Genomic DNA, 16,839 nt, shown 5'->3' with positions numbered 1-16,839 from the left:
TCACACGTCACTCACCCCTCCCACACAACACCAGTGGGGGGGAGGATACGTCAATATTACGAAGCATGGGACAAAATAACTACAGACACATGGGTCCTAGCAATTATCCAACATGGTTATTGCATAGAATTCCTGCAATTCCCCCCAGACATACCACCAAAAACACAAAATTTATCAAAATACCATTCACAGCTTCTAGAGATAGAAGTTCAAGCACTACTGCAAAAAAATGCAATAGAATTAGTACCAAGCACACAAATAAACACAGGAGTTTATTCACTGTACTTCTTGATACCAAAAAAGGACGAAACACTGAGACCAATTCTAGACCTCAGAGTAGTAAACACATTCATCAAATCAGACCACTTTCACATGGTCACACTACAAGAAGTGTTACCATTGCTCAAAAAACACAACTACATGACAACCCTAGACCTCAAGGACGCATATTTCCATATACCAATACATCAATCACACAGGAAATATCTAAGGTTTGTATTCAAAGGAATACATTACCAATTCAAAGTATTGCCTTTTGGTTTAACAACCGCTCCAAGAGTATTCACAAAATGCCTAGCAGTAGTCGCTGCACACATCAGAAGGCAGCAAATACATGTGTTCCCGTATCTAGACGACTGGCTAATCAAAACCAGTTCGCTCACACAATGCTCAAACCACACAAATCAAGTCATACAAACCCTCTACAAACTAGGGTTCACCGTCAACTTTGCAAAATCAAACATTCTGCCAAGCAAAGTACAGCAATATCTAGGAGCCATAATAGACACGACAAAAGGAGTAGCAACGCCAACTCCACAAAGGATCCACAATTTCAACAGAGTCATTCAACACATGTCTCCAAACCAAACAATACAAGCAAGAACAATACTACAGCTCCTAGGCATGATGTCCTCATGCATAGCCATTGTCCCAAACGCAAGACTGCACATGAGGCCCTTACAACAGTGCCTAGCCTCACAGTGGTCTCAAGCACAGGGTCACCTTCTAGATCTGGTGTTGCTAGACCGCCAAACTTACCTCTCGCTTCTATGGTGGAACAGTATAAATTTAAACATAGGGCGGCCTTTCCAAGACCCAGTGCCACAGTACGTAATAACAACAGATGCTTCCATGACAGGGTGGGGAGCACATCTCAATCAACACAACATAAGAGGACAATGGAACATACATCAAACAAAACTGCATATAAATCATCTAGAATTATTAGCAGTTTTTCAAGCACTAAAAGCTTTCCAACCAATCATAACCCACAAATACATCCTTGTCAAAACAGACAACATGACAACGATGTATTATCTAAACAAACAAGGAGGAACACATTCAACGCAGTTACGCTTGTTAGCTCAAAAAATATGGAAGTGGGCAATCCACCATCAAATTGGTCTAATAGCACAGTTTATTCCGGGGATCCAGAATCAGCTGGCAGACAATCTCTCTCGAGATCACCAGCAAGTCCACGAATGGGAAATCCATCCACAGATTCTGAACACCTACTTCACACTCTGGGGAACACCACAAATAGACTTATTTGCAACAAAAGAGAACGCAAAATGCCAAAACTTCGCGTCCAGATACCCACACAAGCAATCCCAAGGCAATGCCCTATGGATGAACTGGTCAGGAATATTTGCTTACGCTTTTCCTCCTCTCCCTCTCCTTCCTTACCTAGTAAACAAATTGAGTCAAAACAAACTCAAACTCATTTTAATAGCACCAACGTGGGCAAGACAACCCTGGTACACAACACTGCTAGATCTGTCTGTAGTACCACACATCAAACTGCCCAACAAACCAGATCTGTTAACGCAACACAACCAACAGATCAGACACCCGGACCCAGCATCGCTGAATCTAGCAATCTGGCTCCTGAAATCCTAGAATTCGGACACTTACAACTTAGCCAAGAGTGTATGGAAGTCATAAAGCAGGCCAGAAGGCCATCCACTAGACACTGCTACGCAAGTAAGTGGAAAAGATTTGTTTGGTACTGCCATCATAATCAGATACAACCACTACACGCAACTCCAAAACATATAGTAAATTACTTGCTTCATTTACAAAAAGCAAAGCTAGCCTTCTCTTCTATTAAAATACACCTTGCAGCAATATCTGCATACCTGCAAACTACATATTCAACTTCCTTGTATAGGATACCAGTTATCAAAGCATTCATAGAAGGGCTTAAAAGAATTATACCACCAAGAACACCACCTGTTCCTTCATGGAACCTAAACGTGGTTCTAACAAGACTCATGGGCCCACCTTTCGAACCCATGCACTCTTGCGGAATACAATTCCTAACCTGGAAAGTTGCCTTTCTCATCGCCATTACATCTCTAAGAAGAGTAAGTGAAATTCAAGCGTTCACAACACAAGAGCCTTTTATACAAATACATAAAAATAAGGTCGTCCTACGACCTAATCCAAAATTTTTACCCAAAGTTATTTCACCATTCCATCTAAATCAAACGGTAGAACTACCAGTTTTTTTCCCACAGCCAGATTCTGTGGCTGAAAGAGCACTACATACATTAGATGTCAAAAGAGCATTAATGTACTACATTGACAGAACAAAAAACATCAGGAAAACTAAACAGCTATTTATTGCATTCCAAAAACCTCATGCAGGTAACCCAATATCAAAACAAGGTATAGCCAGATGGATAGTTAAATGCATCCAAATCTGCTACCTTAAAGCAAAAAGACAACTGCCCATTACTCCCAGGGCACATTCAACAAGGAAAAAAGGTGCTTCAATGGCCTTTTTAGGAAACATCCCAATGCAGGAAATATGTAAGGCAGCCACTTGGTCTACGCCTCACACATTCACCAAACACTACTGTATAGATGTGCTATCCGCACAACAAGCTACAGTAGGTCAAGCTGTATTAAGAACTCTATTTCAGACAACTTCTACTCCTACAGGCTAAACCACCGCTTATGGGGAACTAACTGCTTACTAGTCTATGCATACCATGTGTATCTACAGCGACAGATGCCATCGAACTGAAAATGTCACTTACCCAGTGTACATCTGTTCGTGGCATCAGTCGCTGAGATTCACATGGACCCACCCACCTCCCCGGAAGCCTGTAGCAGTTCAGAAATTACCTTCAATTTTGTACATTTGTATATATATTATTTAATCCTTTAATAGGTACATACTTACATTTTTCATTGCGCGGGCACTATTACTATAGTACAACTCCTACCTCACCCTCTGCGGGGAAAACAATCGAAGATGGAGTCGACGCCCATGCGCAATGAGCACAGAAGGAGGAGTCACTCGGTCCCGTGACTCGAAAACACTTCTTCGAAGAAAAACAACTTGTAACACTCCGACCCAACACCAGATGGCGAGCTCATGCATACCATGTGAATCTCAGCGACTGATGCCACGAACAGATGTACACTGGGTAAGTGACATTTTCATTCCTGCAACTACAAGAAGGACTGCCTAGCTGAAAACCCCTGCAGAGGAAGACCAGAAGACGACTACTGCCTTGGCTCCAGAAACTCACCGGCCTGTCTCCTGCCTTCCAAAGATCCTGCTCCAGCGACGCCTTCCAAAGGGACCAGCGACCTCGACATCCTCTGAGGACTGCCCCTGCTTCGAAAAGACAAGAAACTCCAGCGGACCTGCTCCAAGAAAGGCTGCAACTTTGTTTCCAGCAGCCTTGAAAGAACCCTGCAAGCTCCCCGCAAGAAGCGTGAGACTTGCAACACTGCACCCGGCGACCCCGACTCGGCTGGTGGAGATCCAACACCTCAGGAGGGACCCCAGGACTACTCTGATACTGTGAGTACCAAAACCTGTCCCCCCTGAGTCCCCACAGTGCCGCCTGCAGAGGGAATCCCGAGGCTTCCCCTGACCGCGACTCTTTGAATCCTAAGTCCCGACGCCTGGGAGAGACCCTGCACCCGCAGCCCCCAGGACCTGAAGGACCGGACTTTCACTGGAGAAGTGACCCCCAGGAGTCCCTCTCCCTTGCCCAAGTGGAGGTTTCCCCGAGGAACCCCCCCCTTGCCTGCCTGCAGCGCTGAAGAGATCCCGAGATCTCTCATAGACTAACATTGCGAACCCGACGCTTGTTTCAACACTGCACCCGGCCGCCCCCGCGCTGCTGAGGGTGAAATTTCTGTGTGGGCTTGTGTCCCCCCCCCCGGTGCCCTACAAAACCCCCCTGGTCTGCCCTCCGAAGACGCGGGTACTTACCTGCAAGCAGACCGGAACCGGGGCACCCCCTTCTCTCCATTCTAGCCTATGTGTTTTGGGCACCACTTTGAACTCTGCACCTGACCGGCCCTGAGCTGCTGGTGTGGTGACTTTGGGGTTGCTCTGAACCCCCAACGGTGGGCTACCTTGGACCAAGAACTGAACCCTGTAAGTGTCTTACTTACCTGGTAAAACTAACAAAAACTTACCTCCCCCAGGAACTGTGAAAATTGCACTAAGTGTCCACTTTTAAAACCGCTATTTGTCAATAACTTGTAAAGTATACATGCAATTTTTATGCTTTAAAGTTCCTAAAGTACTTACCTGCAATACCTTTCGAATGAGATATTACATGTAGAATTTGAACCTGTGGTTCTTAAAATAAACTAAGAAAATATATTTTTCTATACAAAAACCTATTGGCTGGATTTGTCTCTGAGTGTGTGTACCTCATTTATTGTCTATGTGTATGTACAACAAATGCTTAACACTACTCCTTGGATAAGCCTACTGCTCGACCACACTACCACAAAATAGAGCATTAGTATTATCTATTTTTACCACTATTTTACCTCTAAGGGGAACCCTTGGACTCTGTGCATGCTATTCCTTACTTTGAAATAGCACATACAGAGCCAACTTCCTACAATTCCTTCTTGTTAAGGTTGCAGGAATCTAGTTTCCTAGGTTCTGGGGGCCCCTAAATACTGAATTTAGGGGTGTGTGTAGGTCTGGGAGGGCAGTAGCCAATGGCTACTGTCCTTGAGGGTGGTTACACCCTCTTTGTGCCTCCTCCCTGTGGGGAGGGGGGCACGTCCCTAATCCTATTGGGGGAATCCTCCTTCTACAAGATGGAGGATTTCTAAAAGTAAGGGTCACCTCAGCTCAGGACACCTTAGGGGCTGTCCTGACTGGTGGGTGAGTCCTCCTTGTTTTTCTCATGATCTCCTCCAGCCTTGCCACCAAAAGTGAGGGCAGTGGCCAGAGGGGTGGGCATCTCCACTAGCTGGGTTGCCCTGGGGTGCTGTAACAAAAGGGGTGAGCCTTTGAGGCTCACCCCCAGTTCCTGCAGGGGGAGGTGAGAAGCACCTCCACCCAGTACAGGCTTTGTTCCTGGCCACAGAGTGACAAGGTCACTCTCCCCATGTGGCCAGCAACATGTGGTGTGTGGCAGGCTGGCAAAAACTAGTCAGCCTACACTGAAGTTGGGTATGTTTTCAGGGGGCATCTCTAAGATGCCCTCTGTGTGTATTTTACAATAAATTGCACACTGGCATCATATTGTGCTGAGAAGTATGATACAAAACTTCCCAGTTTTCAGTGTAGCTATTATGGTGCTGTGGAGTTCGTGTTTGACAGACTCCCAGACCATATACTCTTATGGCTACCCTGCAATTACAATGTTTAAGGTTTTGCTTAGACACTGTAGGGGCATAGTGCTCATCCACATATGCCCTCACCTGTGGTATAGTTCACCCTGCCTTAGGGCTGTAAGACCTGCTAGAGGGGTGACTTACCTATGCCACAGGCAGTGTGAGGTGGGCATGGCACTCTGAGGTGAGTGCCATGTTGACTTAGTCATTTTCTCCCCACCAGCAAACACAAGCTGTGAAGCAGTGTTCAGGTGCTGAGTGAGGGGTCCCCAGGGTGGCATAAGACATGATGCAGCCCTTAGGGACCTTCCCTGGCATCTGGGCCCTTGGTACCAGGGGTACCAGTTACAAGGGACTTACCTGAGTGCCAGGGTTGTGCCAATTGTGGAGACAATGGTACATTTTAGGGGAAAGAACACTGGTGCTGGGGCCTGGTTTGCAGGGTCCCAGCACACTTTAAAATCATAACTTAGCATCAGCAAAGGCAAAAAGTCAGGGGGTAACCATGCCAAGGAAGCATTTCCTTACAGTGGGCATTTCTACACATTTACCAAACACTACAGTTAGGTCCGTCACGACTGGCACTTTGCCCATTCAGTCCTGCAGGACTTTTTGTTTCAAATTGGTTTGCATACCCACCTCCAGGGATGGTATTCCTTGGGTGTCTATTCAGATGTAAGAAATCTGCTAGAAGTCTATATCATATGTACAAGTTACTTACCTTCGGTAATGCATTATCTGGTAGAGACTGTCTAGCTGCAGATTCCTTACCGACTCACCCATCATTCCATTCTGCTAACAGATTTCTAGGGGCAGGGATTCCCCTTTCAGTGCGGTAGTTTGGACGTACCAGTGGTCAGTGTTCTTCATTGCTCTGTGCTTCTGGCGTGAAAAATCATGAAAAGAAAGTGACGTTAGCGCATCTAGTTGGTGCCTACATAGGAACTGCAACGTCATTTCTAGTGCAAACAATGCTGACAATGGAAGTGGAGTCGATCGATGTCACCTACTGGTGCAGGGGTACTGCTCACGAAAATCTGGAACCAATCTGACAACTGGGGAGAATTCAAAGGTAAGGAATCTGCAGCTAGTCTCTACCAGATATGGCGCTACTCAAGGTAAGTAACTTTTCCTTTACTCATAAAGTAAAGATGGCTTTTTATAGTCCTAAAAATGCTCCTATATAATATTTGCTCAACGTAACATCTGTGAACGCTTCTCAGGTTGAAATGCTCCACACATAAATTGCTCTTCTATTTGTTTAGGGCTCTGAATTGCATCTCAAGTCTGTAAATTCTCCGAAATGTGATAAGGAAGAGATGAACAACTCGTTGCAGGAGCCTGCAGTCCTTGGAGTAAGTGGCATAGCTGTTTTGCCAGGCTCACAAGTTAAATAGTGACAAAGATTAAAATGGTTGATCTATAAAAAAAATTTATTGCATCCCTTTTTTGACCTTAGAAAACCTCAATGTATCTAGAAACTTGTTTAGTTTCACTGCTATTTTGAAGAGCCTCTTGGTGTTCTTCCGGCTGTGCAGTTTCCAGTCAGTGGGCCTCTTTCCGATTTCATATGTTCCTTACTTGTTGTTATTATTGTTGTTGTGATGAGCTTTTGGAGTACAATATATATCTACAAATATATCTTCCCTCACAAAATCTCCAGGTAATTTCTAGTCTATACATAAGAAACCAAAACAGGACTCAACCCCATTCACCCAGCTCTGACACCAGAGAAAAGGTACAAGGGCATCAATATTTATGTCATATTCCCTCGATGTCAAGGGCTGCAGAACAGGTTCTTCAGTTCTTTGATGCATTTTTCGCCGCCTTGCACACCAATGAACCGCAAGGACATCTAGCTGGGTGGTTCCTTGCCTAGTGTTGTCTATATACCAACTACACAGACTTCTACTCCAGCCCTGACATGCATGCTGTGACCTTCTCTAGTTGAACTGGTGGTTCATCCTCTGCTGATGTAGGACCCCGAACAGAAGTTGGCCCAAGCTCGACCAATGTCACATTATGAAATTACAAAAGCAGAATCAGCTGTCATGAAGACGGTCTCAAGTCCATTGCCTTCACCATGTCCCAACTATCAGTAAAGGCTCCATTTTCATTTTGGGTCTCACTGTCTTCCTGTGCCAGGGCAGGGTAAATTTAGGATACTGATAGGTAATCCTTGCCCTTCATTATACTGATAATTTCTTGATTTACAGAACGCCAGAGGGTTTGATACTTTACCTTAGACAGACCCAGACTTACCACATGGGCCACTGATGTAAAACAGCCTCATTTGCAGTGGTAGTTCAGAGGGTATCTGAAGTACTTAAATTACAGGTGCCCTCCACTTAAGATAAGACAGATGTTGTAAGAAACAGGGTTATTGCAGGTTTACCCCCACCACTTTTTGACCCCATTTTGTCTACTATGTTCTGGTGTAATGGCTTTGAAATGTCCTGAGCCCTGCTAAACAGGACTCAGTGCATGTGCTCTGATCCTGAAAATGGTGTATGTTTAATTGACTTGTCCCCAACTGGCAAAATTCAACTTACTCCAGTATTGGATCTTTCAAGTTTCACATGCTTGAATCATTCCTGGTTGTCGAGATGGGAGTTCCTGGTACCTTTTATAAAGTAGTATTGAGATAGGCTGAAAGCTAAAGGCCCCAGGCCTCTGTTTAACATTCTATAAGTCATTTTGACCAAACTTAAGAATACACCGATTAAGTGACACCACCCTTTAGCACCCTCCTGAGAGAATCGCCAGTCCCTCAGATTTTCTACTTCATGTCATGCTAGGGAGTCTCCACAGAGCTCTGCTTTTCACTGTTTTTTGGATATCCAAAATAATTTAGCTCTTCTCAGTTGACTTCTACTTACAAAGGCCGTCACTATGTCTGACAAGGAAAGAAACGGTTTACTCACATCCTGTTGAAACCTGTGGTAAGAAAAGGTTGCAGTCTGAAGGTGCACACCTGAATTGTATCTACTGCCTTTATCTGAAACATTCTGCAAAGGATGATTGTAAGATATGTTGTACCTTTACCTCCAAAACCTTAAAGAACAGGGAGGGAAGGCAAGAGATCATCCAGTTTCTGACTATGACAGTGAGGACTCTTCTTCCTCTTCAAGAAGCCATTCCAAAAGTTGGGACAAGCCCACAAAAAATACCCTCAGCAGCACTGGGACGGCTGGGTGCAGTGGGCAAAGCAGGCGTTGGGTTTGCTATAGAAAGCAGTGGAGGGACCCGGGGGTCACTCTGACGATGCAGGAAGGGCACAGGGGGGTTTCTCGGGCCAGCCACCAACTGGGCTAGGATGAGGGCCGCCTGCTGGTCACTCCTGCACTGGTAGGTGGTTCTTCTCGGTCCTGGGGGCTGTGGGTGCAGTGTTTGGTCCAGGCGTCGGGTTCCTTTGTTACCAGGGAGCCTCTGGATCATCTATGCAGACGTCGCTGTGGGGGTGCAGGGAGGTTGACTCAGGGTGTCCATGTCATTGGAGTCGCCTGGGAATCCTCTCTTCAGTGTTTGTTGTCCTGGAATTGAGCCGGGGGCGTTGGGTGTAGTGTGTGAAGACTCACGCTTCTGGTGGGAAGGGGAGAGTCTCTTTAAAAGTTGCGCCTTTGTGGCAAGTTTATTGCTGTTTCTGAATAGTGCCGCTGTTCTCGGGAGGTTCTTGGTCCTTTGGGTGCAGGGCAGTCCTTTGAGTCCTCAGAGGTCGCTGGTCCCGCCGTATGCATTGCTATGCAGGTTCTTTGAGTCTGGAGACAGGCCGATAGGGCTGGGGCCAAGTCAGTTGTCGTCTCCGTCGTCTCTGCAGAGCTTTCAGGTCAGCAGTCCATGTTGTTGTTGTAGGTTGCAGGAATCTGATCCTAGGTTCAGGGTCACAGGGAACTTGGTACCACTGGTACCTTTTAAAAGGGACTTATCTGTATGCCAGAGGTGTGCCAATTGTGGAAACAATGGTACCTCTTAGGTGAAAGAACACTGGTGGTGAGGCCTGGTTAGCAGGGTCCCAGCACACTTCTCGGTCAAGTCAGAATCAGGCAAAAAGTGGGGGTAACTGCAACAGGGAGCTTCTCACCTCCCCCTACAGGAACTGTAAAACCTGGCGGTGAGCCTCAAAGGCTCACCCCCTTTGTTACAGCACCACAGGGCATCCCAGCTTGTGGAGATGCCCGCCCCCTCCGGCCATGACCCCACTTTTGGCGGCAAGGCCGGAGGAGATAATGAGAAAAACAATGAGTCGTCACTGGCCAGTCAGGACAACCATTAAGTTGTCCTGAGCTGAGGTGACTCTGACTTTTAGAAATCCTCCATCTTGCAGATGGAGGATTCCCCCAATAGGATTAGGGATGTGCCCCCCTCCTCTCAGGGAGGAGGCACAAAGAGGGTGTAGCCACCCTCAGGGCTAGTAGCCATTGGCTACTAACCTCCCAGACCTAAACACACCCCTAAATTGAGTATTTAGGGCCCCCCAGAACCTAGGAAAATAGATTCCTGCAACCTGAAGACGAAGAAGGACTGCTGACCTGAAGCCCTGCAGAGAAGACGGAGAAACCAACTGCTTTGGCCCCAGCCCTACCGGCCTTTCCCCCCACTTCAAGAAGAACTGCTACAGCGACTCATCCCCCAGGGTCCAGTGACCTCTAAAGCCTCAGAGGACTACCCTGCATCCCAAAGGACCAAGAACACCCGGGGACAGCGGCCCTGTTCCACAAAGACTGCATCTTTGCAACAAAGAAGCAACTTTTAAAGACCACACGTTTCCCGCCGGAAGCGTGAGACTTTCCACTCTGCACAGATAAAAACCTATTGGCCTGGAGTAAGTCTTTGAGTGTGTGTTCCACATTTATTGCTTGTGTGTGTACAACAAATGCTTAACACTACCCTCTGATAAGCCTACTTCTCGACCACACTACCACAAAATAGAGCATTAGAATTATCTCTTTTTGCCACTATCTTACCTCTAAGGGGAACCCTTGGACTCTGTGCATGCTATTTCTTACTTTGAAATAGTGCATACAGAGCCAACTTCCTACAGCATCCCCCTCAGGATGCCATGCCTACAAAATACTGCCTGTGGCATTGGTAAGTCACCACTCTAGCAGGCCTTAAAGTCCTAAGGCAGGGTACACTGTACCACAGGTGAGGGCATAGCTGCATGAGCAATATCCCCCTACAGTGTCTGTCTATTCTTAGACATTTTAAGTACAGTGTGGCCATATTAAGTATATGGTCGGGAGTTTGTCAAAACGAACTCCACAGCTCCATTATGGCTACACTGAACACTGGGATGTTTGGTATCAAACTTCTCAGAATAATAAACCCACACTGATGCCAGTGTTGGATTTATTATGAAATGCACACAGAGGGCATCTTACACTGGTCTGTGCCAGCCTGTTGCTGAGATACAAGTTTCTGACCCCCTGGAGTGAGAGCCTTTGTGCTCTCTGAGGCCAGAAACAAAGCCTGCATTGGGTGGAGATGCTGAACCCCTTCCCCCCCCCCCCCTTGCAGGAACTGTAACACCTGGCAGTGAGCCTCAAAGGCTCAAGCTTCGTGTTACAATGCCCCCAGGCACTCCAGCTAGTGGAGATGCCCACCCCCTGGACACAGCCCCCACTTCTGGCTGCAAGTCCAGGGGAGATAATGAGAAAAACAAGAGGGAGTCACTCACCAGTCAGGACAGCCCCTAAGGTGTCCTGAGCTGAGGTGACCCCTGCCTTTAGAAATCCTCCATCTTGATTTTGGAGGATTCCCCCAATAGGATTAGGGATGTGCACCCCTCCCCACAGGGAGGAGGCACAAAGAGGGTGTAGCCACCCTCAAGAACAGTAGCCATTGGCTACGGCCCTCCCAGACCAAAACACACCCCTAAATTCAGTATTTAGGGGCAACCCAGAACCTAGGAAACTAGATTCCTGCATTCTGAAGAAACAAGGAGGACTGATGACCTACAAGCCTGCAGAGAAGGAGGAAGACGACAACTGCTTTGGCCCCAGCCCTACCAGCCTGTCTCCAACTTCGAAAACCTGCTCTAGCGATGCATCCGACAGGGACCAGCGACCTATGGAGTCTCAGAGGACTGCCCTGGACAAAAGGACCAAGAGACTCCTGTGAACAGCGGCCCTGTTCAAAACCAGCTACTTCTTTGCAACAAAGAAGCAACTTTCAAAGACTGCACGTTTCCCGCCCGACGAGTGAGACTTCACACTCTGCACCCAACGCCCCCGGCTCGAGATACAGAGAACAAACACCTCAGGGAGGACTCCCCGGCGACTGCAAGCCCGTGAGTAACTAGTCAGCCCACACTGGAAGTCGGGTATGTTTTCAGGGGGCATCTCTAAGATGCCCTCTGGGGTGTATTTCACAATAAAATGTACACTGGCATCAGTGTGCATTTATTGTGCTGAGAAGTTTGATACCAAACTTCCCAGTTTTCAGTGTAGCCATTATGGTGTTGTGGAGTTCGTGTTTTGCAGATTCCCAGACCATATACTCTTATGGCTACCCTGCACTTACAATGTCTAAGGTTTTGCTTAGACACTGTAGGGGCATAGTGCTCATGCACCTATGCCCTCACCTATGGTATAGTGCACCCTGCCTTAGGGCTGTAAGGCCTGCTAGAGGGGTGACTTATCTATACCTGTAGGCAGTGTGAGGTTGGCATGGCACCCTGAGGGGAGTGCCATGTCGACTTAGTCATTTTCTCCCCACCAGCAAACACAAGCTGCCAAGCAGTGTGTCTGTGCTGAGTGAGGGGTCTCCAGGGTGGCATAAGACATGCTGCAGCCCTTAGAGACCTTCCCTGGCATCAGGGCCCTTGGTACCAGGGCTACCAGTTACAAGGGACTTACCTGGATGCCAGGGTGTGCCAATTGTGGAAACAAAGGTACAGGTTAGGGAAAGAACACTGGTGCTGGGGCCTGGTTAGCAGGCCTCAGCACACCTTCAAATCATAACTTGGCATCAGCAAAGGCAAAAAGTCAGGGGTACAGATGCAATGTCGATTTTGCCTTTTTCTCCCCACCAACCCACACAATCTACAATGGCAATGTGCATGTGTTAGGTGAGGGGTCCCTTAGTGTGGTACAACATATGCTGCAGCCCTTAGGGACCTTCCCTGGTCACAGGGCCCTTGGTACCATTGGTACCTTTTACAAGGGACTTATCCGTGTGCCAGGTGTGTGCCAGTTGTGGAAACAATGGTACATCTTAGGTGAAAGAACAATGGTGCTGGGGCCTGGTTAGCAGGGTCCCAGCGCACTTCTCAGTCAAGTCAGCATCTGTATCAGGCAGAAAGAGGGGGGTAACTGCAACAGGGAGCCATTTTCCTACATTACTTGAATTCAGAATCTTGTGGTTCTAAAATAAATTAAGAAAATAATATTTTTCTATATAAAAACCTATTGGCCTGGAGTTAAGTCTTTGAGCATGTGTTCTCGTGTTCGGTGGCATGTGTAGCTGCAGATACACATGCTTTGCATAGTCCGCCGTCTGGTGTTGGGTCGGAGTGTTACAAGTTGTTTTTCTTCGAAGAAGTCTTTTCGAGTCACGAGACGAGGGACTCCTCCTCCTTTGGTTCCATTGCACATGGGCGTCGACTCCATCTTAGATTGTTTTTTTTTTCGCCATCGGGTTCGGACGTGTTCCTTTTTGCTCCGTGTTTCGGGTTGGAAAGATAGTCGGAATCAACGGAAAATTCGGCGGTATTGTTTCGTTCGGTATCGAGTTAGATTAGAGCCGACACCGAATCCAGAAGAGCTCCGGTAGCCCTTCGGGGTAATTTCGATCCCCCGTCTGGGCCTGGTCGGCCCGACCGCGTGCAACATCGAGACTGATGGAACGGACCCCGTTCCGATTCTGTCCTAAATGCCACAGTAAATACCCCTATACAGACCAACATTTGGTCTGTAACTTGTGCCTGTCACCCGAGCACAAAGAAGAGACGTGTGAGGCCTGTCGAGCGTTTCGGTCGAGAAAAACGCTCCGAGACCGAAGAGCCAGAAGGTTACAGATGGCGTCCACGCCGACAGGACAACGAAGGTTCGAGGAAGAGAGAGAAGAAGAAACATTCTCCATCCACGAATCGGACTCCGAAGAATTCGACGTCGAGGAAACCGTGAGTAAGACGTCGAAACAAACATCACAGGGAAAAACAGACAAAGCCCAGGGGACGCCACTGCCAACAGGCCATGGCTCAACCCATAAAGTAAGTGACCATCCATCGGCACCGAAGAAGGGCGAGACGGTGCCGAGATCGTCCGACTCAGGTCGAGACACAGGCACCCAGCAATCTCGGGACCGAGAAAGTGCCGCAGAAAAGGGTCGGCACAGAGACAGCGGCACCGAAGCTGCTCGGCACAGAGACAGCGGCACCGAAGCTGCTCGGCACAGAGACAGCGGCACCGAAGCTGCTCGGCACAGAGATAGCGGCACCAAAGATGGTCGACACCGAGAGGGTGCGACGCCGAAAAAGAGAAAAATCTCGTCGGAGCCGAAAATAACAAAAAGAACTGTTTCGGTGCCAAAACGCCCAGCAACCGAACCGAAAGCCAGTTCCTATTCAGAGGAACAATCACTTTCCTCCCAACTACAAAGACACCGATTTGAGGAGGAACTAAAAGAAACAGACGTAGATCACACGCAAAAGCGGATCTTTATACAAAGTGGGACAGGGAAAATCAGCACACTTCCCCCATTCAGAAGGAAAAGAAAACTAGAGTTCCAAAGCCAAGACAAGACACCACAAGCAAAAGTGGTAAAGAAGGTAACTCCACCACCCTCTCCACCACCGACAGCTCATATATCACCGGCACAGACTCCGCCACAATCACCAGCTCATACCACCATGAGCCAAGATGATCAGGATGCATGGGATCTCTATGACGCTCCAGTATCAGACAATAGCCCTGAGTCATACCCCACTAAGCCCTCACCGCCTGAGGACAGTACGGCATATGCACAGGTGGTAGCTAGGGCAGCAGAGTTTCATAATGTATCGCTGCACTCCGAGCCTATCGAGGATGACTTCCTCTTTAACACCCTGTCATCCACCCATAGCAATTATCAAAGCCTTCCTATGCTCCCGGGGATGCTAAGGCACGCTAAACAAATTTTTAAGGAGCCAGTGAAAAGCAGAGCAATAACTCCAAGGGTGGAGAAGAAATACAAGGCACCGCCCACAGACCCTGCTTTTATTACATCACAACTGACACCAGATTCAGTTGTCGTAGGAGCAGCTCGTAAAAGAGCCAACTCGCACACATCAGGCGACGCACCACCTCCTGACAAGGAAAGCCGCAAGTTTGATGCAGCGGGGAAAAGGGTTGCAGCACAAGCTGCAAATCAATAGCGCATCGCCAACTCGCAGGCACTCCTAGCGCGATATGACAGAGCCCATTGGGACGAGATGCAGCATCTCATCGAGCACCTCCCCAAAGAATTCCAGAAACGGGCAAAACAAGTGGTTGAAGAGGGACAGAACATTTCCAACAACCAAATCCGTTCTTCTATGGATGCAGCAGATACAGCTGCAAGAACAATAAATACTGCTGTAACAATAAGGAGGCACGCATGGCTGCGCACATCCGGCTTCAAACCTGAGATACAGCAGGCAGTGCTTAATATGCCGTTCAATGAACAACAATTGTTTGGCCCAGAAGTGGACACTGCAATTGAAAAATTAAAGAAGGACACTGATACAGCTAAAGCCATGGGCGCACTCTATTCCCCGCAGGGCAGAGGCACATTTGGCACATTTCGTAAAACCACTTTCAGAGGAGGATTTCGAGGTCAAGCCACACAAGCCAGCACCTCACAAACAACACCGCCTACCTACCAGGGACAATACCAAAGGGGAGGCTTTCGAGGCCAATACAAAGGGGGCCAATTCCCAAGAAACCGGGGAAAATTTCAAGGTCCAAAAACTCCTCAAAACAAGCAGTGACTCACATGTCACTCAACCCCTTCACACAACACCAGTGGGGGGAAGACTAAGCCAGTTCTACAAATCTTGGGAGGAAATAACAACAGACACTTGGGTCTTAGCAATTATCCAACATGGTTATTGCATAGAATTTCTCCAACTCCCTCCAAACGTCCCACTGAAAACACACAATATGTCAAAACAGCATATAGACCTTCTAGAACTAGAAGTTCAGGCATTACTGCAAAACGACGCAATAGAACTAGTACCAGGTCCACAAAAGAACACAGGAGTTTACTCACTGTACTTTCTAAGACCAATACTAGACCTCAGAACACTAAACACCTACATCAAATCAGACCACTTTCACATGGTGACATTACAAGACGTAATCCCACTGCTGAAACAGCAAGACTACATGACAACATTAGATCTAAAAGATGCGTATTTCCATATACCGATACATCCCTCGCACAGGAAATACTTAAGGTTCGTATTCAAAGGAATACACTACCAATTCAAAGTGTTGCCATTCGGAATAACAACAGCGCCAAGAGTCTTTACAAAGTGTCTAGCAGTAGTAGCTGCACACATCAGGAGGCAGCAAATACACGTGTTCCCGTACCTAGACGATTGGCTAATCAAGACCAACTCGCTAACAAAGTGTTCACACCACACAGATTGTTATACAAACCCTTTACAAGCTGGGTTTCTCCATCAACTATGCAAAGTCACACCTTGTGCTGTGTCAAACACAGCAATACTTAGGAGCGACAATCAACACAACAAAAGGGATAGCCACTCCAAGTCCACAAAGAGTTCAAAATTTTCACAAGGTGATACAAGCCATGTATCCAAATCAAAAGATACATGCAAAAATGGTATTAAAACTCCTAGGCATGATGTCCTCATGCATAGCCATTGTCCCAAACGCAAGATTGCACATGCGGCCCTTACAACAGTGCCTAGCATCACAATGGTCACATGCACAGGGTCAACTTCTAGATCTGGTGTTGATAGACCGCAAAATATACATCTCGCTTCTATGGTGGAACAGTACAAATTTAAACAAAGGGCGGCCTTTCCAAGACCCAGTGCCACAATACGTGATAACAGATGCTTCCATGACAGGGTGGGGAGCACACCTCAATCAACACAGCATCCAAGGACAATGGGACATACATCAAAGAAAGTTTCATATAAATCACCTAGAACTGTTAGCAGTATTTCTAGCATTGAAAGCATTCCAACCCATGATAACCCACAAAGACATTCTTGTCAAAACAGACAACATGACGACA

At 47.3% G+C, this 16,839-nt stretch overlaps 1 protein-coding gene across 6 annotated transcripts in view; it reads left to right on the top strand.

Moving 5' to 3' along the window:
- The window catches only part of PRRC2A (proline rich coiled-coil 2A), a 1,008,219-nt gene that overhangs the window by 747,959 nt on the left and 243,421 nt on the right, over positions 1-16,839 (top strand). For all 6 annotated transcript variants that reach the window (XM_069237153.1, XM_069237152.1, XM_069237151.1 and 3 more), the window contains exon 22: positions 6,876-6,965. In XM_069237153.1, coding sequence (XP_069093254.1) covers positions 6,876-6,965 — 90 coding nt within the window. The remainder of the gene's footprint in view (positions 1-6,875; positions 6,966-16,839) is intronic.

Source organism: Pleurodeles waltl, chromosome 6 (genome assembly GCF_031143425.1).
Source record: "Pleurodeles waltl isolate 20211129_DDA chromosome 6, aPleWal1.hap1.20221129, whole genome shotgun sequence".
Lineage (NCBI taxonomy): Eukaryota > Metazoa > Chordata > Amphibia > Caudata > Salamandridae > Pleurodeles > Pleurodeles waltl.
Note: the sequence above shows the minus strand (reverse complement) of the source record. Positions and strands in the feature narration are given on the sequence as shown.